Source organism: Pleurodeles waltl, chromosome 6 (assembly GCF_031143425.1).
Source record: "Pleurodeles waltl isolate 20211129_DDA chromosome 6, aPleWal1.hap1.20221129, whole genome shotgun sequence".
Classification (NCBI taxonomy): domain Eukaryota; kingdom Metazoa; phylum Chordata; class Amphibia; order Caudata; family Salamandridae; genus Pleurodeles; species Pleurodeles waltl.
Genome location: NC_090445.1, coordinates 899,549,321 through 899,573,721, shown reverse-complemented (window position 1 = coordinate 899,573,721; position 24,401 = coordinate 899,549,321). Strand labels below are relative to the sequence as shown.

General features: G+C 42.4%; 1 protein-coding gene across 1 annotated transcript; it reads left to right on the top strand.

The window, feature by feature from the left end:
• Positions 1-8,562: 8,562 nt before the first annotated feature.
• NPS (neuropeptide S) lies at positions 8,563-22,728 on the top strand. The gene is made up of 2 exons (XM_069242231.1): positions 8,563-8,673; positions 22,549-22,728. The coding sequence occupies exons 1-2, from the start codon at positions 8,563-8,565 to the stop codon at positions 22,726-22,728; spliced, it is 291 nt and encodes a 96-aa protein (XP_069098332.1).
• Positions 22,729-24,401: the final 1,673 nt, after the last annotated feature.

Genomic DNA, 24,401 nt, shown 5'->3' with positions numbered 1-24,401 from the left:
GGTTGGACCACCCCAAAACTTCTTCTTCTTTGGGCCTGTTATTCACTGAAGTTTAGTGGGCATTCTCCTCCCCAGTGGGGTGGCAGGGGGCATATTGAGGGCAAACCCCATCTGCCCATAATGGGGTCGAAATACTTTACTTCCTTCTTTGGGGTGGGAGATGGCCCAGTGCCAGGGTGGGATGACCCCATCCCTTTTTTTGTTGAAATGTACAATCCCTGGTATCTAGCAGCCTCTATACTCCTGGGGGCAGGTTAAGGATAAACTCCCAATCAGGCCATACCTCCTACCTGCCCCTGGGGGGCAGAATCACACAAGTGCCTCTGGTTTAGAGGTTATTCCCTGGTGTCTAGTGGGCTCTCTGTCCCCCTGGGGCAAATTGAGGCATAATCCTGAATCTTCCATGAGTGAGGCTGTGAGACTGGGATGCCCCATTTGGAATAGGGGTATGGCCCAATTCCAAGAAGAAATTTCTTCAGCACTTTTGTTCCCCAAATGTAAAATCTCTGGGCTCTTTCCCAAGGGAAGATTACAGGCAAACCACATATCTCCCCACACCCCCTCCCCCGCAGGGGACAGAAGACTCGATTTCCCCTTCTTGGGTGTTGTCATTGCCTGATGCCATAGGTCACCCTCATCCTTTTATCTGTGTTGGCTCCATTTGCAAATCCCTGATGTCTACCGAGATTTTTCCCAATGGGAGCAAATTAGAGGCAAACTATCTGCTCCAGGAGGTAGAACGACTGGGTTGCCCCTTTTGGGAAAAAGGGTATGGCCCAATGCCAAGGAGGGACATCCACCAGCCTTTTTTTGCCCAAATCTAAAATCCCTGGTGTCTAGTACGCTTTCTACCTGCTGAGTGGCAGATCAGAAGCAACCACTTAATTGAAGCAAACCTCTTATTTACCCCCAGGGGGCTGAAAAACTTGATTTCCCCTTGTGGAGTCAGGGTATGGCACGATGCCAAGGTGGCAACTTATATCCATTTATTTTTTTGGTGCCACTTGGAAATCCCTGGTATCTGATGAGCTTTCTGTCCCCTGGGAGGCAAACTGGAATCAAACACCTCATCTGTCCCTGGGATAAGAAAGACTAGGTTGCCTCTTTTGGGATGAGATGTGGCCCAATGCCAATCCCTTTGTTTTTTTAGGATGTTCATCTAGTGTCGTATACCCAAAGTCTGCCCCCAATGTTCATCCGGTGGGGGGGCAGAAAACTGTGTTGCACCTTTTTTGGGTGTGAGGGTTTCGGCCAATAACAGGGTGGGGTGCACCCACTTTTTTTGCACAAGTGTAAAATTACTGGTGTCTAGTGCCATTTCTATCTTCCAAAGTGGCAGATTATGAGAAACCCAAAGCAGAGCAAACCTGTCTGCCCAGGGGGGAAAAAATACTTTTTTTGCCCCCTCCAGGGTGAATGCACAACGTGATGTCAAGGTGTGAAGCCCCATTGTTCTATTGTGCCATTTTGAAATGCCTGGTGTGTAGTTGGTGTTTTTGTCCCTTGGGGCTATTCAGTGCAAACTCTCTTCTGCCCCCTCCGGAGTGGAAGAAAAACTGTTTTCCGTTTAGGGATGGGGCTTTTGCACAATCGTACTATGGGAGGACTTTTTTCCTACTGAAATATCTTTGGTGTCTAGAGGACCTTTTTGCTCCGGGTGCAGATTATTGGTCAATTCCTTACCAGAGCAAACCTTCTGTCACCCCCCAGGGGAGAGAAACACTCTCTTGCTCCATCTGGGGTGAAAGTTTGGTCCGATACAAGAGTGGGCCGTTCACATCATTTTTTAGTGCCATTTTGAAATTCCTGATGTTTAACAGGCTTTTTACCCCCTGAGGGGGATAGTCAATATTACCCTTCAGGGATGAGGGGCATAGCCGGTGCAGGTAGGCTACACCCACCTCTTTTTGGGTCATTGTTAAATCCCAGGTGTCTATTGTGTTTTCTACATCCCCCAGGGGTAGAATATGGGCAAAGCCCCAATCAGGCAAACCTCTTATCTGCGGCATTGAGGGGCACAAAAGCTCTAATGCCACTACAGGGGTAGAGGTATAATCTAATGCTAGGTAAGCAGCCTGATCCATTTTAGTAGTGGATGAATAACATCCCTATGCCAAGTGGGCTTTTCTTCACCCTACTGGGGAGCAGATTTGGGATAAACCCCTCAATCTAGTTCTCGGAAGCAGAAATATTATATATCCCTCTTTGGGGGTAAGGGAATGGCCTTATGCAAGGCAAGATCACACTTAACCCTCTAAATAAATCCCTGGTGTCTAGTGGCTTTTCTATGGTCTCCCCAGGAGTCAGACTGTGGACAACCTACCCAGCCTGCCTCTGGGGGAAAAGGGGCTTGAGGGGACAGAAAGATGTACTTTTAGTGAGGGGCATTGCTCCACCCTTTTTTGTTTTAATTTTCATTCCCTAGTGTCTAGTGGGAGTTATACCTCCCAAGGGTACAGATTACAGGCAAACTCCCAATCAGAGCAAACCTATCTGCCAAGAAGGAAAGAAAGGCTCTCTTACCCCTTCTGGGGTGAATGCATGGCCTGAAGCCAGGGCAGCAAGCCCTCATCCATGTTTTGGCATCTGAAATCCCTGGTGTCTAGTTGGTGTTTTGCTTCTATGGTAAATTAGGGCAAGCCCTTTCTGCCACCAGGGATGCAGAAAAACTGTGTTGCGTCTTGTGGATGGGGCTATAGCCCAATCCTGCTGTGTGAAGCCCCACCCTTTTTTCCCCAGTGAAAATTCTCTGCTGTCTATTGGGCTTTCTATCAACTAGAGGGGCTGATTATGGATACATTCCCAATCAGAGCAAACCTCCTATCTCTGCCAGGGGACAGAAGGACTCCCTTATTCCTTCTGAGGTGGGAGTATGGTGTGATATCAAAGTGGGCAGTTCACACCCTACTTTGGCACTGATGTCTAGCAGGCCTTCTACCTTCTTTGGGGGTCAGATAATGTGTAAGCCTCCAATTAGGCAATCCTTCGATCAGCCACTCTGAGGGACAGAAAAGCTCTAATGTCACTTCAGGAGTGGATGTTTGACCTAATGCTAGATGAGCAGCCCTGATGCACTTCGCGAAGGGGGGAGCAGTATAACATCATAGGTGCTTAGTGTGCTTTTCTACCCCATAATAGGGGCAGATTGAGGACACCCTCAAATCTGCCTCTTGCGGGGGGATACAAATTGTATTTATCTCTACGGAGTTGAGGGTCTTGCCCTATTCAAGTGAGGGATACCACCAAACCTCCTTTTTAAAATTATAAATACATCCCTTGTGTCTAATGTGCTTTTCTACCCCCCACACAACTCAGTCCTCCTCCCGAGAGATCGTGCACTATTTTAGAGTGGAAAACAGATGATGGACGGAATGCTGAACAATGTCAAACATTCACCCCCAGTCACAGATTTGGTCCCAAATCCATTGTTCTTTTGCCCACCATGCTACCCCAGTATGGACCCAGCCATATGCAAAGCAGTCTTGACCCGGTCCAGAGAGGACCTGGCTTAGCAGTTCGTGCTGGACTGTTCCCATGAGGAGCAGGATCAAGACTGATTTACATATGTCTGGGTCCAAACTGGAATGGCGAGGCGAGCAAAAAAAAAAGATAGATTTAGGCCCAGATCTGTGACTGGGGGGTGAATGTTTGACATTGCTCAGCATTCCGTCCATCATTTGTTCTTCTTCGATTGTAAAAATGGGGCCCGACCCCATCCTTTTTGGATATCCAATGGGTTTTCTGCCCCCTGGTGCAAACTGGGGGCAAGCACCCCCATTTACTCCTTAGGGCAGAGAAAGATTGATTGTGCCCATTGTGCCCATGGGAGGAGCAAAACCTAAGCTCCCAGAAGGCCTCTCTTCCAAAAAAATAAACGCTGGTGTCTAGTGGTATAGATTCTTGCTTGATTGCACTCTGTTCAGATCCCCAAGCAAGGAGTCACAAGGATAAGCACCTTTGGAAAGGGGTGATTCTACCCTTTCAAACACCATGTCAGAGTCACCAGATCCTCGGGTCTGTGCACGTTCCCAAACCTTCCACCACAAGACAGCTCCAATACTCTGATTAGAATTGTCACTGAGTCTAAGAGAGTCCAAGTGGGGAAAAGGGGATTAGGAAGGGCACAGCTGGGAAGGAGACCAGTAGGAAGCAAAAAGGTCAAAACACACAATATCACAATTTTATCATATGAATCAATACTACACTATGACTTTAAACATTGTCATTCTGAAAACATGGACAACCTAAGCATAGACTTAAAATGACTAGGCTTCAAGATGACTGGGTATCTGTGAGGGAATCAAGAAAGGTTAAATGCAACTTTCTGATTCAAGTACCATCCTATGCCTGAGGATCAGGAAACAATCTGAATGATTTCTAAACCATCATGTGAATCAGGTTTTGAGGAAACATGTTAGGAACACACAACATTACATCTTGAACTCTGACTTTTTGTTCCCTCAAATTGCTGGAACATGAATTGCACACATTACAGATTTTCACATAGGTAGAAAATACCATTGAATGATTTGTGCATCATGATTAACACAAATTAAAACTCGGGAAATAAATCACGTGACTTGCCAACTCGAAAACCACCAAGTAAATGCCTTAGAATGGTAGCGCATAATGAACACCGTGATTTTTGAACACAGAAAAGGAATCGCGCGGCTTGCCGATTCGAAGGTCACCAAACGAATGTCAGGAAATGGTAGCGTACAATGAATAACATGAATTACACACAGGGATAGAATCGCGCGTCTTGCTGATTCGAAAGCCACCATGTAACTGCCATGGAATGGTAGCGCACAATGAATATCAAGGGTTAAAACACAAGAAAACAAATTGCGTGTCTTACCGATTCGAAGGCCACCATGTAACTGCCAAGGAATGGTAGCGCACAATGAATAACATGAATTAAGCAAGAGAAAAGAATTGCGCGTCTTGCCGATTCGAATGCCACCGTGTAACTGTCTAGAAATGACAGCGCACAATGAATATCTAGGGTTGCAGTACAAGAAAACGAATCAAGCGTCTTGCCGATTCGAAGGCCACCATGTAATTGCCAAGGCATGGTAGCACACAATGAATAACATGAATTAAGCACGAGAACAGAATTGCGCGTCTTGCCGATTCGAATGCCACCATGTAACTGCCTAGGAATGGTAGCACACAATGAATATCAAGAGTTGAAGTACAAGATAACGAATCACGCGTTTTGTCGATTCGAAGGCCACCATGTTACTGCCAAGGAATGGTAGCGCACAATGAATAACATGAATTAAGCACAAGAAAAGAATTGCGCATCTTGCCGATTCGAATGCCACCATGTAACTGCCTAGAAATGGTAGCGCACAATGAATATCTAGGGTTGAAGTACAAGAAAACGAATCACGCGTCTTGCTGATTCGAAGGCCACCATGTAATTGCCAAGGAATCGTAGCACACAATGAATAACATGAATTAAGCACGAGAACAGAATCGCGCGCCTTGCCGATTCGAATGCCACCATGTAACTGCCTAGGAATGGTAGCGCACAATGAATATCAAGAGTTGAAGTACAAGATAACGAATCGCACATCTTGCCGATTCGAATGCCACCATGTAACTGCCAAGGAATGGTAGCGCACAATGAATATCAAGAGTTGAAGTACAAGATAACGAATTGCGCGTCTTGCTGATTCGAATGCCACCATGTAACTGCCAAGGAATGGTAGCGCGCAATGAATAACATGAATTAAGCACGAGAAAAGAATTGCGCGTCTTGCCGATTCGAATATCCACATGTAAATGCTTTGAAACTACCAAGCGCACATTCACACGCACAGGAGTCAAATCGCTTATCATGCAAAGATTAGGCCCAAGAACTCGAGCGTCTTAGATAACGGAGTCGGGGGCCCAGCCCGACCTCCATCTTACCGCCCTGATCTAGGATCACCAAATGAAGTGACAAAAAGGCCAAGGCCTGGAGGATCTAACAGGAGCTTAGGAAGTTGCTGCTGTTCTGCACCCGGACCTCTGAATAGTGAGCATGTGGAGCTGGGCTGGCTCCCTTATATAGAGTCTTGGCCCAGCCCACAAACTACACCCAGGCACGCTGCAGGGAAAACTTCTAGAAGGCTCTGGAAGGGGATCACACCCTGACACAGTCTGAAAGCCTGCAGCAGTACATCACATGTGAACAGTGTTTATATGCATGCTGAACATAAGTCTTCAAGAATAAACTCTGCAATGCAAAAGGTTAAACAACATCATATCAGCACAATGCATAAATTATGTTAGCTTGAAATTGCTAGGTTTTTGCATTTTAGTCGCCCTTAGAGCGCGCGCTGCCTTGATGCTGACAGTACTCCCCTCTCCCAGACGCGCTCTAGGGCCTGGTTTGTCTGGATTGAGACAATGAAAACGCCTCACAAGTGCTGGAGCATGGATATCAGATGCAGAAACCCATGAGTTACTTTCACAGCCATAACCTTTCCATTAGATTAAGTACCATAGGTTAAGCCCTCTCAGTTTAGAATCCAACACTTTCTTGACTTCGTATTCTTCTTCCCCCTGTACTAGAACTGGAGCTGGATGAGGGCGGACCTTCTGGACTGCCTTTTTCAAGAGGGAAGTGTGGAACACTGGATGAATCCGTAATGATCTTGGTAATTGCAGTTTATAGGTCACAGGATTGATTTGCTGAAGGACAGTGTAAGGACCTATGAATTTGGGGTTGAACATGTGTTTCTTCTTGAAGTCTATATGTTTTGTGGAAAGCCACACTTTGTCACCTGGTTGATACTGCGGTCCCTCGCAATGTTTCTTGTCATAATACTTTTTATATTTTTGTTTGGCCTTTTCTAAATTCTGTTGAATCAATTTCTGGGTTTAATGCATATGTTGAATGGGTTCTGACACAGCAGGAGTAAGAGAACTTTCTTGAGGGATTGTGATGGGCAAAGTGTCAGGATGATAGCCAAACAAGCCAAAAAAAGGTGTAACGCCACTAGAAGTGTGGAATGAGTTATTGTAGGCTAACTCAGCTAACCAGAGCATTGAGGTCCAAGAATTAAGTGCTTTTTTCAGTGTAAGCACGTAGGTATTGCTTCAAAGTCTGATTTAGTCTCTCTGTTTGACCATCTGTTTGAGGATGGTGGCTAGTAAATAGTGTAGATGTCACTTGGAGCGTTTTACACCATGTCTTCCAGAAATTGGAAGCAAATTGCGACCCCGATCGGAGAGGATCATCTTTGGCAGTCCATGATAACAAACCACTCTGTTCAGTAAAATAGTTGCTAGTTCACTAGAGGTGGGCAATTTCTTACAGGCAATGAAATGTCCATATTTCGTGAGACTATCTACTACCACCAGAATTACTGAATGCTGTTGAACCTCTGGTAGACCGGTAATAAAGTCTTAGGAAATGTGCTCCCACGGACGACTTGGAGTTGGAAGTGAATGCAACAACCCTTTCGGTTTTGAATGACTTGTTTTAGTGCGAGCACAGACTTCGCAGTTGTTTACCATTGCTTTTACATCTTTTGTTAGGGTAGGCCACCAAAAATAGCATTGGATTAATTCAAGAGTTTTTGGAGTACCCGGATGACCTGCCGTAGGAATAACATGCAACCAATGAAACACAATCTTGCGAAGTTTGGTAGTGGGCACGAACAAACGAGCATCATGAAAAGGTAAACCTTGCTTGATTGACCTTTTGGGATCTGCTTGCGCCCATGTCTGCCATTTCTCAACAGTGAAAGAGTTGCAGATGTCTTCAAAGAAATCTTCAGTTTTGATGATACATAGAACTTTGTCGGGAGCAATGATAGCTCTGGAGGTTTGAACTGCAGGCAACGTGGTAGACTATTGGCGGGACAAGGCGTCAGCTTTGCGATTGTCTTGACCAGGCAGGAGGGTTACCACAAAATCAAATTCGGCAAAAAACAACATCCAGCGTAATTGCTGAGGAGTCAAAAGTCTGGCGGAACTCATGAACTGAAGATTGCGATGATCAGTATATACCGTGACAGTGTATTTGGCACCCAACAAATGATGTCTCCATTCTTTAAAGGCGTCACGAATCGCCAGAAGCTCCTTTTCAGCAATGAAATAGTTCTGTTCGGTTTCATTCAACTTCCGAGACATGTAAGCTACAGGATGAAGTTGACCAGTGTCCTTGTTTCATTGCGACAAGACTGCTCCTATTGCCACATCTGAAGCATCAGCTTCCACTATGAAGGGTCGATCCGTGTCAGGATGAGTCAAGACTGGGGCAGTGGAGAAAGCTTCTTTCAAAGTTGAAAAGGCTTGGTCAGCATTAGGGGACCATACAAATTTCTCCTTCTTTCTTAATAACTAAGTGATTGTGGCCACTGTCTGGGAGAAATCATTTATGAACCTCCGGTAAAAATTTGCAAACCCCAGGAAACATTGTACATCACAGTCTTTGGGGTGGGCCAATCGGATACAGCCTTTACTTTCTTTTCTGCCATCACCATACCTTGAGGGGGTAAAGATAACCCCCAAAAACTCAACTGTGGTAACATGAAACTCACACTTGGTTAGTTTGCAATATAAATGGTGCTTTCGAAGGGCTTCAAGGACTTTCTTGACATGTTGGACATGTTGATCTATATTGTCGGAGTAGATCAAAATGTCACTGATGTAGACTATGGCAAATATGTCAAGGTACTCTCTAAGAACGTCATTCAAGAAAAATGTAAATGCTACTGGAGCATTGAACAGACCAAAAGGTATGACGGTGTATTCAAAAAGGCCATATCTTGTCTTGAATGCTGTTTCCCATTCGTCACCCTCTCTCATTCTGACCAGATGATAAGCACCTCAGAGATCAAGCTTTGTATAGATTTTTGCTTTCTTTACTTGTTCCAGTAAGACCGGAATCAGGGGCAAAGGATATTTATTCTTGATGGTGACTTTGTTCAGTCCTCTATAGTCGATACCAGTTCGAAGTTCTCCATTCGCCTTCGGAACAAAAAACAAAGGAGAAGCTGCAGGAGACTTAGAAGGGCGAATGAAACCATTCTGCAAGAATTGATCTAGATATTGTCGTAAATGCTGATTTTCATGTTCTGACAGGGCATAAACACGACAATTGGGAACATCGCACCTGGGACTAGATCAATTTGACAATCATAAGATCTATGAGGAGGTAGGTTCTCTGCTTCTTTTTCGTTAAATACATCCTCGTAAGATAAATACTGTTTGGGTAGTTGAATTTCTTTCTCCGCGGCAGTAGCTATGTAAGAGTTGCAAACTTTTGATACTGGAATCTTTTGGAGGCATTGTTCTTTACATAGCGCAGATGAGAACACGACCTTTCGTTCTGCCCAATTCATTTCTGGATTGTGAAGAGTTAACCATGGTAAGCCAAGGATTATTCCATATTGGGGAGCATGGATCACGTCAAGGACAGGTTTCTGTTTATGTTTCTTTGATTCTTATCCTCACAAATCACCAGCAAGGGGACAGACTGAAGAGTTACTAGAACTCCAGTCAAGAGTTTTCCATCGACTGCCTGGATGATTTCTGGGGTCTTCTTTTCAATACATGGGATCCCCCATGCACGAACCAATTGGGCGTCAACAAAGTTCCTGGTAGCCCCAGAATCGACTAGAGCCTTCTTGAAATAGGTCTTTTTCTTAACCTGAACTCTTATTCCCAGTTTGAGATGTCTGGATTGTGAAGGGTCCACAGTGACACCCAAGAGCAACCCTTCTCTGCATCTTGGGTGCTTTCGTTTTCTGACTCGACTTGTGCATTGGCTGCAACCTTCTGAACTGGACCTCGTTTGCTCTTTGGTTTGATTGGACAATCTTTGGCAAAATGACCCTTGCGTCCACAATAGAGACATTGTCCATTCTTTCTACGTAGGTCTTTTTCATCTTTGGTCAACGGTCTCCTAATGGTTCCAATTTCCATCGGTTCCGGCGTTCTTTCTTTCGGAGTTCTTGAGTCTCTATTATCGTGAACATGCCAGAAATATTTTTCCCTTTTTTTGCGTGTTCCTTTTAATTCTGATAAACGATGATCAAACCTCAAGACAAGCTTTATCAATTCTTGACAGTCTGTAGGTTGCGGGTCGATTTGAGCTAGGATATCTTTCAGCTCCTCTTTGAGTACCTTATAGAACAAGGCCGCTTGTTTTTTTTTAGGCCAGGATGTCGCAGCAACCAGCCGATTTAAGTTGGCTAAATATGACACTAAGGCCCATATTTATACTTTCTTAGCACCGTATTTGCGTAATTTTTTGACGCAAAAATGGCCCAAACATGCAAAATACAATTGAATTTTGTAGGTTTGCGCCGTTTTTGCGTCAAAAAACGGCGTCAATGCAGCGCTAAAAAAGTATAAATATGGGCCTAAGTCCTGATTCCCTTGGCGTAAGTCTAATAATTCACGATCTGCTGACAGTGTTACAGTTCTATGATCAAAAACTCGCTCAAACTCTCGAACAAACTTTCTCCAGTTGTATAACAGAGGACTATCTTTACGCACAAGAGGAATAGCCCAGGTAGCTGCATCTCCAGACAGATATGATAACAAGAAAGCTACTTTGGACTGCGCATCGGGGAAAGTATGTGGTCTGCAGGTGAAGTGTAATTCCACTTGAACCAGGAAAGATTGTGCTTTCAAGGGGTCACCTGAGAAACGTTCTGGGGGAGCTTAAGGAATGGCTGAAGGAACATTTAAGGAAATGTTTGTCGGATTACCTCCAGGAGTCTAAGAAGAAGGACCTGGCCAAGACACACCTGGGGGATTTTGTTCCTTCTTTTCTCACTTATCCTGTAACTGACTCACTCTCTCAGCTAGGCTAGTTGCCAAATCTTTTGATGATACCACCTCTGCTTGGAGCTGAGTGATAGTCTTGACTAGCTCGTCCAGAGTGGCCATGTTGAGAACATACACAAACCAGGAGGATAACAATTTGTGGGCTCACTATTCTGTCAGAGTCACCAGATCCTCGAGGTCTGTGCATGTTCCCAACACTTCCACCACAAGACAGCTCCAATTCTCTGATTAGAATTGTCACAGAGTCTAAGAGAGTCCAAGTGGGGAAAAGGGGGATTAGGAAGGGAACAGCTGGGAAGGAGACCAGTAGGAAGCAGAAAGGTTAAAACACACATTATCACTATTTTATCATATGAATCAATACTAGACTATGACTCTAAACATTGTCATTCTGAAAACATGGACAACCTAAGCATAGACTTAAAATGACTAGGCTTCAAGATGACTGGGTACCTGTGAGGGAATCAAGAAAGGTTAAATGCAACTTTCAAATTCAAGTACCATCCTATGCCTGAGGATCAGGAAACAATCTGAATGATTTCTAAACCATCATATGAATCAGGTTTTGAGGAAACATGTTAGGAACACACAACATTACATCTTGAACTCTGACTTTTTGTTCCCTCAAATTGCCGGAACATGAATTGCGCACATTACAGATTTTCACATAGGTAGAAAATACCATTGAATGATTTGTGCACCATGAATAACACAAATTAAAACTCGGGAAATAAATCACGCGACTTGCCAACTCGAAAACCACCAAGTAAATGCCTTAGAATGGTAGCGCATAATGAACACAGTGATTTTTTAACACAGAAAAGGAATCGCACGGCTTGCCGATTCGAAGGTCACCACACGAATGTCAGGAAATGGTAGCGTACAATGAATAACATGAATTACACACAGGGAAAGAATTGCGCGTCTTGCTGATTCGAGTATCACTATATTAATGCTTAGGAATGGTAGCGCATAATGAATATTAAAGGTTAGAGCACAAGAAAATTAATCGCGCGTCTTGCCGATTCGAAAGCCACCATGTAACTGCCATGGAATGGGAGCGCACAATGAATATCAAGGGTTAAAACACAAGAAAACGAATTGCGCGTCTTGCCGATTCGAAGGCCACCATGTAACTGCCAATGAATGGTAGCGCACAATGAATAACATGAATTAAGCATAAGAAAAGAATTGCGCGTCTTGCCGATTCGAATGCCACCATGTAACTGCCTAGAAATGGTAACGCACAATGAATATCTAGGGTTGAAGTACAAGAAAACGAATCACGCTTCTTTCCGATTCGAAGGCCACCATGTAATTGCCAAGGAATGGTAGCACACAATGAATAACATGAATTACCCACGAGAACAGAATCGCGCGTCTTGCCGATTCGAATGCCACCATGTAACTGCCTAGGAATGGTAGCGCACAATGAATATCAAGAGTTGAAGTACAAGATAACGAATCGCACGTCTTGCCGATTCGAATGCCACCATGTAACTGCCAAGGAATGGTAGCGCACAGTGAATATCAAGAGTTGAAGTACAAGATAACGAATCGCACGTCTTGCCGATTCAAATGCCACCATGTAACTGCCAAGGAATGGTAGTGCACAATGAATACCATGAATTAAGCACGAGAAAAGAATCGCACGTCTTGCCAATTCGAGTATCCACATGTAAATGCCGTGAAACGACCAAGCGCACATTCACACGCCCAGGAGTCAAATCGCTTATCATGCAAAAATTAGGCACAAGAACTTGAGCGTCTTAGATGACAGAGTCGGGGGCCCAGCCCGACCTCTGTCTTACGGCTCTGATCTAGGATCACCAAATGAAGTGAAAAAAGGGCGAGGACTGGAGGATCTAAGTAGGCCGCCGGAAACAGGAGCTCAGGAATTTGCTGCTGCTCTGCACCAGGACCTCTGAATAGTGAGCACGTGGAGCTGCGCTGGCTCCCTTATATAGAGTCTTGGCCCAGCCCACGAACCACACCCAGGCATGCTGCAGGGAAAACTTCTAGAAGGCTCTGGAAGGGGATCACACCCTGACACAGTCTGAAAGCCTGCAGCAGTACATCACATGTGAACATTGTTTGTATGCATGCTGAACATAACTCTTCAAGATTAAACTCTGCAATGCAAAAGGTTAAACAACATCATATCAGCACAATGCATAAATTATGTTAGCTTGAAATAGATAGGTTTTTGCATTTTAGTCGCCTGTAGAGCACACACTGCCTTGATGCTGACACACCACCTCCCCCATCGAAACCAGTGCTTATAAACTTGAGATTTGGCCCAGATCACTGTTGTAAGTGAAAGTGAAGTCAGCTGAAGGACGGATTTCAGTTTCACTTTCTTTGTAATCCTGTCAGTGTAACATGCGCTCAAATCATCATTAACAAAAAAACTTCTTGTGTTGCTAGGGAAGCTTTTCCCCAGTGGCCATGCCCAAAAAATGAAAAAAGGCAATCCCTCTGGAGGCAGCACCAGTAGGATTACCTGCCCTTGACTTTTTGATGTGACCTCTACGTTGAAGTAGTGGTCAAGTCAAAGTGGTTAAATGATCTTTCATATTTTTTAAAGGTTGCATCATAATGTCCTTTTCATTCTTTTACAAATTTATTTTTTTAATTTCTATCTCACATGGAAAACCCAATTTCATATATTGACCTTATGGAGTGAATCACCCGTGGAACACACTGACTTTGCTTTCAGGTACAGAATGCACCTCAAAGATCCTTCATGCCACACTAAAGCAGCTAGTAAGGTGCTGCAAAATCTAAAATCAGAACACTTCCGTACTGTTCTGAAACTTTCAATTAGGTTGTCTCAAGAGTGCAACACATCATACTCGTTACTGTGCAAAGTAAGCTGTGGCCTGATTTAGAGTTTGGTGGATGGAGCTTACTCTGTTGGGATGGTGGAGTACGTTACCTCTGGCATCTGGGAGGGACCTCTGTCTGCCAAATTTACAGTTGTCCAATGGTCTGTGGACAACCCTGTACATTGACAGGAACCACTGTCACTGAAGTCCGTGTAAATGATTAAAATGTTTGATGGAAGGTCCAGTCACGCATGACAGCTGGCAGTCAAACTCTTCAATAGTTTTTTAGTTTTTACAAAGAAAGCTCCCTAAGCAGGAGTTTGTTTTAGAAAAACTTAAACTAATGGCCCCCACCCCTTGGGAGTTTTCTCTCAGAGTCTCGGGATCACAATTCCTTTCCTGTCTCTTACTGCTAGATTTTGCCAGTCATTGACAGGAGAAAAACTCTTTATACCTTCCACCCTAAATAGGGTGGATGGTGTAAATCCTTTCTCCAACAGCTCCAATTCACTGAGCCATCAAAGGAAGTATTCTGTCTATGGAAGCTCCATCAACTGAATTTTGGTGCTCCGCCTGACTCAAAATACAGCAGGGGGAAGGAGAGTTTGTAGAGCAGGGTACAACATTATGTTTGCAGTTGAGTACACTGTCTGCCTAATCATAGTGTGGCATTTATACTTTTGAGTAATTAGGAAGGAATGCTAAGCTTTGTATGTGCACCTTCAGAAATTAGTAAATGTGAAATTGACGTGACCAGGACAAGGAATACAGTGCATTTAACCAGTAAATGGGAGACACTTACATGACTGTCAAATTTTGAATGGCCTAAAGATATGTCATCTGATTCTTTGGGATGCCATGAAAAAAGGGGTTGCATTGTCAAACTCACAACATACTAGTAAGGCTAAGTTAAGACGAGGAACAGGAAAAGATATCTTGTTTTTATTTCCCTTTAACTTCATTACAAAAAAATCTTAGGTAGGTGTATCCGTCTGCACTAAAATCATGATATTAAATATGGTAGGCACCTAATTGATGGCCATCAAAAAGGTAGATTTGTATACTGTCTAAAATACAAATCATTATACTCAATATCTAGAGCAAGAAGGTGTTTTGCAAACAATTCATGAACAACTGTATATTGTTAGCAATTGGGTTACTGGTTGACTGGGGTATTCGCCTTATCCAAGCAGCAACCACTATTCTAGTCATGGTAAGGTCCAGGCAAACCCTAAATTAACCTGTGCTCACTCAAGTGGTAGCTTAGCACAGTGCAGTCAGGCTTAACTTAAAGGCATTGTGTAAAGTATTTGTGCAACACTGTAAAAACTGAAAAAAACACCACACAAAAAGATTCCACACCAGATTTGAAAAATAGATAAAAATTTAATAGATACAAGTCCAAAACAACAAAAATGCAATTAGTAGAACAGGAAAGATTGAATTTCAATTTTTTTAAGTAAAAATAGTGTCAAGAAGCACAAAGCACTACTATTGATATCTGGTTGGACAAAGACAGAAGTCCAGCTGACAGTGATGGAGGGACAGGCCCACTGAACAAAGTACCTCAAATCCTGGCTGGAGTGTTGCATGGATCGGCGTCAAAGATGCAACATGCATCTTTGCTGAGATGCAGTGGAGCTCTAGTGTGAGGTCCATTTGCATCGATGTCGAGTATCCTATCAATGAGACTTGTAATTCGAAGGGCACGGTCAAGAATGCGCTGACCAGTCGAAGCGATGCATCTATTCTGATGAGGGGTAAAGCTGCGATGAGGAAGTTTGCTGATGGGAGATGCGAGCAGATTGCACCAGGAAAAGGATTGTGCAGCGGCAGTTCCTTTGATGCAAGTTTTTTGGGAGAGATCCAATCCACGCAGAAGTGGCGATGCATGGGTTCTGTCTCGAGAATGTGCCGCTCTGCAGAGAGGATGTCTCATTTCCACTGGAAAGAATCTTACACCCACTCAAGGGTCGAGGAGTGGGTTGACACCACTTGGCAGGGTAGACTTACAGATGGCAGAGGCCAAGTGCAGAAGCAGAGTGGTTGGAAGTCTTTTATGTTCCTGAGACATCAGATCAAGAGTCCAGCCAACAAGCTCTTGGAGTCACTCTGAGTTATGGGTTCAAGTGATGCAGGTCCAGTCCTTCTCATGCATGCATAGGGCAACAAGCAGCAGGCCAGCACAGTAAAGCAGGAGTCTAGCAGAGTACAGTTTAGCAGAGTGGCAGTCTTTCAGCAGCAAAGTGGTCCTTCTTCCTGCCAGAGCATCCCCAGGTCCAGAAGTATACTGAAGTGGTGGTGTATGAGGACATTTTCTTTTATCCAGTGGCACCTTTGAAGTGGGGGGGGGGATTTCAAAGAAATGCCTTTGAAGTGCACAGATATTGTGCCATCTCTACCCTGGCTCCAGATTACCCACAGGGGCCATCTAGCCCCTTATGTGGGGACAGAACACATCCTACTCAGGTGTAAGTGAGGCTGGGTCTACCTCCTCCCTCCCTGCCTCCCCATCCTGCCCAGGATGGCCCATCAAGTCACAACTAAGCTCCTATTGTGTGTGACTGTCTGAGGGAAATTCATAAAGTCCAGCTGCTATCTAAACCCAGTCTTGTGACCAGAGATAGGCTGCAGGCAACAAATAGCTAAGGCAAGAAAATGCTAACTTTCTAAAAATGACATTTTCAGAATTGCAATTTAAAATCCGACTTGACCATAAATTAGGATTTTAAAATGTAATTCCAGAAGCACTAAACGGAAAAGGATTATCTCTTCCCATTTGGAAATTATGCTTCTAAAAAGAAATAAGGCAACTCTAATGTTATTCTGTGGGAAAGATAGGCCTTGCAGTAGTGAATAACGAATTTAAGTCTTTTCAATTCCATGAGATGTAAAATTTTAAGGCTTACTTTAAAGTAAATACTTTGCACCCTGTCCTCTGGGTTATCCAAAGGCTACTTTAGGGGAGACCTATGTGTATAGAATGTGAAGGTTTGGACCTGGCAAAAAGGTTATGTTACCAGGTTGACACAGCAGTGGAAAACTGCACACAAAAACTGCAATGTCCGGCCTGAGCCATAGTTAGAGAGCTACCTAAGTAGGTGGCACAATCAATGCTTCAGACCGAATAGTAGCACTTAATTTACAGGCCCTGGGTTCCTATAACACCATTTTACTAGGGATTAAAAGTAAACTAACTATACCAATTGGATATAAACCAAAATATTTAAAAGAGAGAGCACATGTACTTTAGCACTGGTTAGCAGTGGTAAAGTGCACAGAGGCTTAATACCAGTAAGAACAAGGTCAGAAAAGTGGAGGCAGCAGGCAACGTTTGGGGAGAAGAATGAATATTAATTATACACACTATGATAAAGTACAACATGGCATACAGTATAAACACACAATCGTGAAAATGTACACAGATTCTAATTACTAAAATATAGCACCCAAAATACAAACAAGTGATGGTCTTTTTATTGATGATTAAATATCCAAACCAGATAAACTCTCTGTCTGATGGTGGCCTTAAACTTGTAACTTTTTTCAAGTTAAGGGTCTGATTTATATATTGGTGGACAGGGTACTATGTTGCAACAGTGACAGACTTCCCTCCCCACCAATATAGTGTTCTGCTCACTGCATTTACAAGCGGGCAGACCTTAGGGTTAGTCATGACAGAGACCGCTCTGTTTCTGCTGTGTTGAAACCTCTCTTTTGGCCCTGGGTAGTAAGGGACATCCGAGAAATGGCTACATGTCCACCCACCAAAATTTAAACGGGCGGACATGTAGGTATTTTTCAAAGTACAAACATTTCAATGCTCCCCTTGCCATGGGAGAAGCCCCCCATGGCTAAGAGAGCATTACTTTTTTTTTATTTTCAAAAAGAAAATCTTGTGACAGCTGTTCCTGCCAAAGCCTTTAGAAATGACCTGTTTGGTGGTCATTTATAAATCTGGCGGGTGGAGTATTCACAGACTGGCGATTGTAAAGTACTCCACCAGGCCAAATGAGAATACTCTGTCTGCCAGAATATAAATCTGGCCCTAAAGTAACAAATGGCCACTGCAAATTAACGTTCTGTTCTCTGTGAGGACAGTATTGTTCTTCTGGGCATGCTTTCGTGTTATTTTCATTTTAACAGCAAACAATGGCTTTGGTGCTTGTTTCCTCACAGTTTATGTAAAATAAAAGTAAGCATGAAATAAAACAATATAATTAATTCACAAGCATTAATTTGTCTTTTTACAATTTGAGCCTCAAAGTGTGTGCTTTTGAAACACACAAGAGAAAAATAGTCAGTAGTAAAAACAAAACAAAACCACACTTTGTAGATCGACTATTTGCACCTGGTCTTCAAAGCCAAAAAAAATAGGAGGGAACAGTAGGTTTGTTAGTAGAATTGTATGGTGTTTACACAAAATGTAAGAGAAAAAAATGATTGTGTGGACAAAATATTGTGAAGGTTCGTTTCTATGGCTATACAAACTTTATACTCTATTCCACCTATAGGTATCTTGACAATATATATCTTCAAAGTATGTAGATGTTAAGAATAGTAAATCTATTCTTACCTCATTACACTTACTTTCTCAATATTTTGGTCCTTGATATTTTTGACACAATATTCTGTACACACGATATCTGTTTCCTAGATATTCTGTTAGACAACCAAAGCATATATAAGCACTGAGCCATCCCAGGAGAAAAAAGTAACTCTATTCAATAGCTATGCAAATCACGTTTGAGTACTTGGTTAAATTGAGCAAATCAAAGTGTATGTGATCGTTATACGAATTCCAATGAATAAGTGTCCATTCTTTGCTGGAACAATAGAGGTGAAGAAAAAAAGTTTAATTCAGAATTTTAGTTAATAATACTCGTAGATGGTGCTCAATAAAACCTAGCAACATAAATACGAAAATTGGAAGAATTTCATTATTTATAGGATCCTAATCAATTATAGAAAAAACTCGATACTCTAAAGGGCCTATCACACCTTCAGGCACCATCCACAAACCATAAGGGCCTAATTCACAAAGGTAAGTTACACTTTTAGGTACTTTTATATTTTGGAGGAAGATTACAACTTTCATTATTAACAAACTTCTATGGTAAACTTGCTACAAAAGTGTAAGTTATATGTCCCCATGCCCTATAATAAAGCAGTTGGTTTATTCCTGTGTGGGTGGGCTACATTCCTCTCTAAACCCCTCCCTGACTTTCTATAAACCCATCTCCCTCCTCTCCTAACTAATCCCATCCCCTTTAAGAGTAAGTCTTTTCCCGCCCATTCCCCTGTGTCCCTTAGTGTGGAGACTCTCCAGGCGGGGCAGAGAACTATGAACACCTATGTAAAGGTAATATAGGTAAAACTTAAATTCTGTAGTATGTTTTGATGTACATTTTGCAGTACTGCAAAACATACTACAAAATTCAGTTTGTGACTCAGGCCCTAAGTAGCGAAGCAGACAGAAGAAATGAATTGTAACAGCCTAGCTACTGATGGATGAAGATTTAGCCTCCAAACACATGAGAGGGCTCACTTACGTATTCAATTACAACGTATGCTGCAAAGTAGCTGCAAGGCTCATAACGGTCTATCTAGGCTGGCGCCTATTAAATGTAAGAGGTAGTGGTGTGCTATGCCTCGTAAGAGAACCAGAGACTGAATTGAGGGTAGGGCCCACTCACTTCTGCATCATCTAACTTTGAAACATTTAAAACCATTTTGAATTTGATGTTGTGGAAACAGTGTCAATGTACAATTGTTTGCGGTAGTTCCAAAGAGGCGTATAGTTGAGAATTATCATGTATACCCGACAGAAAAAGATCTTAGGGTTGAATTGCAATAAGGTGCTAAATAAATATAGAGTGTAAAAAATGGTGAAAGGGCTCTGAGCAGAAAGATGCAACTGCACAAAACTTTGAGATAAAACTGTCTAGGAGCCACTGTCTAGAACAGAGCAGGTCACGGCAAAATAGGCTAAGAACCAACCCCCTGTATGCTGATGAAATAATCTACAAATATGGTGTTCATTGTTGAAAAGTAGTGATTAAAATAAGTAGTTCAGTCCTGTGACCAAGACAAAAACCTGGTAAATATTTAACAGCATAAGATCTGTTAGAACAAACAAAACTAGTGGACTGCTGAGCGAGAAAGCACACGCTTAGGAAGAACGAGTGCAGTGCGTGTCTTGTTAAATGTGTTGAACATGTATCAGCTAACGTAAGCATAGGTCTTGAGGCTATAGAGTGAATAGGTTTTCTGGGCAATTATTATAAATGTCAGTCCAATGGCAATGCACAGAATTTTCCATGAAAATGTAAAATCTATTCAAGAAAATAAGAAGCAACAATAGTTTAGAGCTAACGTGAAGCAGTTAACCTTGCATGAAGGAACATTAGCTGTGAAATCACTAAACCTCAGTGGGCTATTATGAGAGAGGCTGCCACGTGGAGATACACTTGAGCTCCATTTTCCAGGGAGCCAATGTACCTCTCTCTTTCTCTCCTGCTCGACTACCCTCGTCTCCTGTTCTGCCACTGCTCCCCACACCTCCCATTGATGTTGCACTCCACTTTACTTGTTGTAGCACCAGGCTGTGAGCCCCATCTTTATGCTCCTCTCGGGGACTCTGGCACCCATCCCTACACTGCATTATTGTTCAACAAAAACCCAATATTTCCCTTCATTGTCTGGACTTTCCCATAATCCTACATGCTACCATCTCACCTTGGTGCTCCAACCTTGTAGCTCATTCACTGTCCTGTCCCACAGTCCTGTATTGCAGCCCACAGTGCCGCCATGTTTCACCCAATATCCATTACTGTATCTCATAGTTATAAAACTTTCTTACTAGCACCATTACATTGGTCTGGCGACTTAATGAAACAATAAATATTCGTAAATACCAAGTCATAGTGACTCACACTGTCACAGGGAACAGGCTATTGGTTCATATCTCCTTAAGGTGTGCTTTAAGCTCTCTACTGATTTAGAAAGGCAGTTAAGTGACAACCTTTTGTAGTTTTATTTTAATGATGACCATTCCACCTTCAAACTGTCTGTTTACCCTAAAAAAGGGTTAGGCAGATGTAGCACATAGATTGAAATCTTTTAGAGGGCAACCAATTCTCGGACATAAATCAGGAAATGTTATCAACTGGTCAATTCAGTTTCTGCTCAGAGTGTATCAACAGGCATAGATGGCTTACGACACATGTAAAGAAGGCAACTTGCCAGGGCCCTCAACTTCCAAGGGCTGCCTTGATAAAATGATATAAGACATTAAGGAATCTCTCATATTTCTCTTTGTCTTTCTCGATCTCTGCCTCCTACTTACTCTCTGACTACTTCTACATCTGACTCTCTCGCTCTACCAATCACCGATTCACAACTCTCTTTTTCATTGACCCTCTTTCTCTACGTTACCTATTTCTTGCTAGCTTTCAGTCTCCTTTCTCTTATCTTCAACTCACCTCTTTTATTCAGCTACCCACGTCTCCGTCTCTAAGCCCACTGTCTGACAAGTCTACCGCACCTTTATTTCAATAGACCTTTCTACCCAACCTCTTGTTACCTGTCTCTAATGTCCTCAACTGACTCTCCATTAGACATTATGCCTAGCGCTACCTTTCTAAAAACACCTCGCTACCTCATGTCTCTCTACCTCAAAACTTCCTCTCACTGTTATGTTTCCATTTCACCCCTTCCTATCTCCTAAGTCCATCGCAAATCTCTCTCAACCTCCACTCTCTGTACACCACCTCTCTATCTTGCTGTCCATCTCTCTATACCTCAGCTCTCTCTACTTCTCTTGCAACATTCTCTATCTCACCTCTCTCGATCTCTTTCCTGCCTCCTCCTTTTACTCTTCTGCAGAGCCCAGGCTTACTGTCTACCCAAAGAAGTGCACACATACAAAATGGAGAATATCACATGGCATGGGAAGAGAATTAATGAGAAAATTATCACAGTGCTCATTATGGAATGCAGGGCAGTGCTTAGATTTTCACCACTGAAGCAAGAAGTGCAATTGTGAATGTGGATTTATTTGTGGTTATGAATATCTTGTGGGTTAAAAATATAGTTCCAAGTACTATGTGATTACATCATATTTTAATATCATGTCATATTAATTAAATATTCATTTAATCACCCTTATCGTATCATTCTTAGAATGTGAGGAACAGGCTAGTTAAACATTGAATTTAACATAAAATATTGTTATTGAGGGACAAATAACATCTAGATCAAGTAAAAAAAGAAATCTAGGACCATTTGTGAATTCTTGAACCGAATTTCATCCACACCAGCGCCGTGGTGGAGAAAATATCAAAGTGCTTTATTTCAAAGATTTAGCACGTCCTCCAAACCTCCAACATAACTCTAAATTATACTCTAAGTAACTGAAGTGGTATCTTTGTCTGTTTGTGATAACAAGTGAGACGCTGTATTAAAACTATAAGACGTCACAGACCACTAATATTTTTATTTCTATGTGTTCACTCGGCAATCTATCAATTATGCTGTTTAAATGTATTGTACTATATATATATATATATATATATATATATAAAAGTATATTTTGATATTTACTGCTGTGTCAAGTTCTTGGAAAAATGTATTGTGCCATATGACAGCCACATGTAGCGTCACAGCTGTACATTAGCAGTTACTCAGCAAGCACCACTGACGTTATTCCACTGTACATTAATGGTGCATTTATTTGCAGCATAAAAATCTAATAAAGCACACATTTTAATTTTCATCAATTGAAATATAAGTATTTAGCACTATAATAGCATCTGCCCTATTTATCTAAGCACTTCATTAACTACTTAAATTATGTACATTAAGCTATGTCATCTTTTATACAGTTTTCCGGTAAATTAATACTCTTTTAATTTCTTGCCAGCTCTCCGAAAAATCTGAATACTGTATGATCTTGTTAAACACCTGCTTGGCTGAGGCAGACAAAAGCGAAGAATTGGCTTTCCTAAAGCCTTTCTTGGAGAAGTCCTTCATGAAGAGGTCTTTTCGAAATGGAGTTGGATCGGGAATTAAAAAAACATCCTATCGAAGAGCGAAGCTATAACTACGTAGAAAAGGAAAATGCAGCACACTGATATTTTTGCATCTCTTTTCTGCAATAAACCAAGTATACAGACAAATGTTTTGGGGGATTACGTTTCGTAAATGGATGTTTGCAAAACAGGGCACGAATAAAGGACCTCCGTACAAGTAACTATTGTTTATTGCAGAATATCCAGACAAAGCATTTCCAAAAAAAATGTATTTTCGCAAATTGCTAACACTGTCTAATTGCAAGCGTTTGGGTATGCGCGGATTTCTATTCAGACTTTATGGCATATAATTACTGTCAGGTGTTTAAATATGTGCGACACTATGAACATTATTCTGTCAATTCGAGTTATACTGTGCTATTTATTTTATGTGAAATAATGAGCCATAAAACTGTCCAGGGCTTCAAGGAGGCACATTCCCACCGTATCCTATGTTAAGTCTAATTTCTTTGATAATTTAGTTAGTTCAAGCAATTTGACTTGGAAGCAAACTCTTGAGATGTGTCAGCTCAGTTCAGAAGTGCCATGGGAAATCATATTCAGATAGCGCAGCGGTACAGTTCCCTTTTCGTTTGACACGTTAATGCAGGTGGTAACCCAGCTCTTTAAAATGGCTGCTCATTTCCCTCTGTTCCCTTTCAAGCATGCAACAGGTGCTGAAAAGTACAATATCACATCTCATTTTGTTACAGTCTTTGGGAACAACTGCAGTTTCTAACTGTGTTAAAATCGGATTCCCCCTTTGACTCCTTCACTGAGCAGCCTCACAATGTAGCGCTCGGCTACTTTCTCAGATTTGATAATTAATCATATAGATTATTCATTAGCTTCAATAGAGCAGCAAATTGACTAATAATGATTTTTCCCTCAACATATTGCGCTCAAAGATTAGTTTGTGATTTTGTTATGAGTCCATGTATTAGTGATTTAGGTGGTTTATATGTTAGCTCATTTTGTAATTACAGTGATTCAATATTACACCATCCATCAGAGACTGCACTGGCAAGAGCAGCGAGTACTGGAGTCAGGGACATGAGCTCACCAGAGAGGGGTATGCTAATCGCGACTGTTTTGGATTGGTACAAACATTTACCTGTGATGCCCGATACATGATAAACCGAGTCATTGCAATTCTTTAAGAATTTGTTTCTGTTCAATGCTGTCTTGCACAACTTTATTAAAATATGCCTTGGAATTTATGGAGGCAAATTGAACTGAAGTACCACAAAGGATGCAGAAACAGTTCAATCAATCAATCAGCATTTGTAAAGCGCAGCATTGTCAACCCAAGGGGTACCTGGGCACTGAGGGTGCCAAGTCTCCATCGAACAAGCCAGGTCTTGAGTTTCTTTCTGAAGTCTGCCAGGGTGGATGCTGTTTGGAGGTGGGCCGGGGTAGGTTGTACCAGTTCTTGGCGGAATGCAGAAGCATTAGGGATAGTGCAAGGATGTTCAACTTTCGAGGCAAAGTAACATTTTGTCTCTGGTATACTTCCTAGACAATAAAAATGCAGTTTTGGGGCCAGCTATTTCAGTTTGTCGTACGACAAAATTGCAACCCATGGCGGCTGCTCTTTGCCTTACCTAACGGAAACAATGACTCTATGAACCATTTTCTGGTGGACCATATGGCAGGGTACACCGGCCATCAATATTACTCATGTGGGAAAGAGGCCAATGCAAGC

Bases quoted from the DNA above. Each gene is read 5' to 3' on its own strand.
- NPS (XM_069242231.1), top strand. From the start codon at position 8,563: ATGGTGCTTTCGAAGGGCTTCAAGGACTTTCTTGACATGTTGGACATG. The intron at 8,674-22,548 runs GTACTCTCTAAG...ATTTCTTGCCAG, and splicing joins ACTATGGCAAATATGTCAAG to CTCTCCGAAAAATCTGAATA.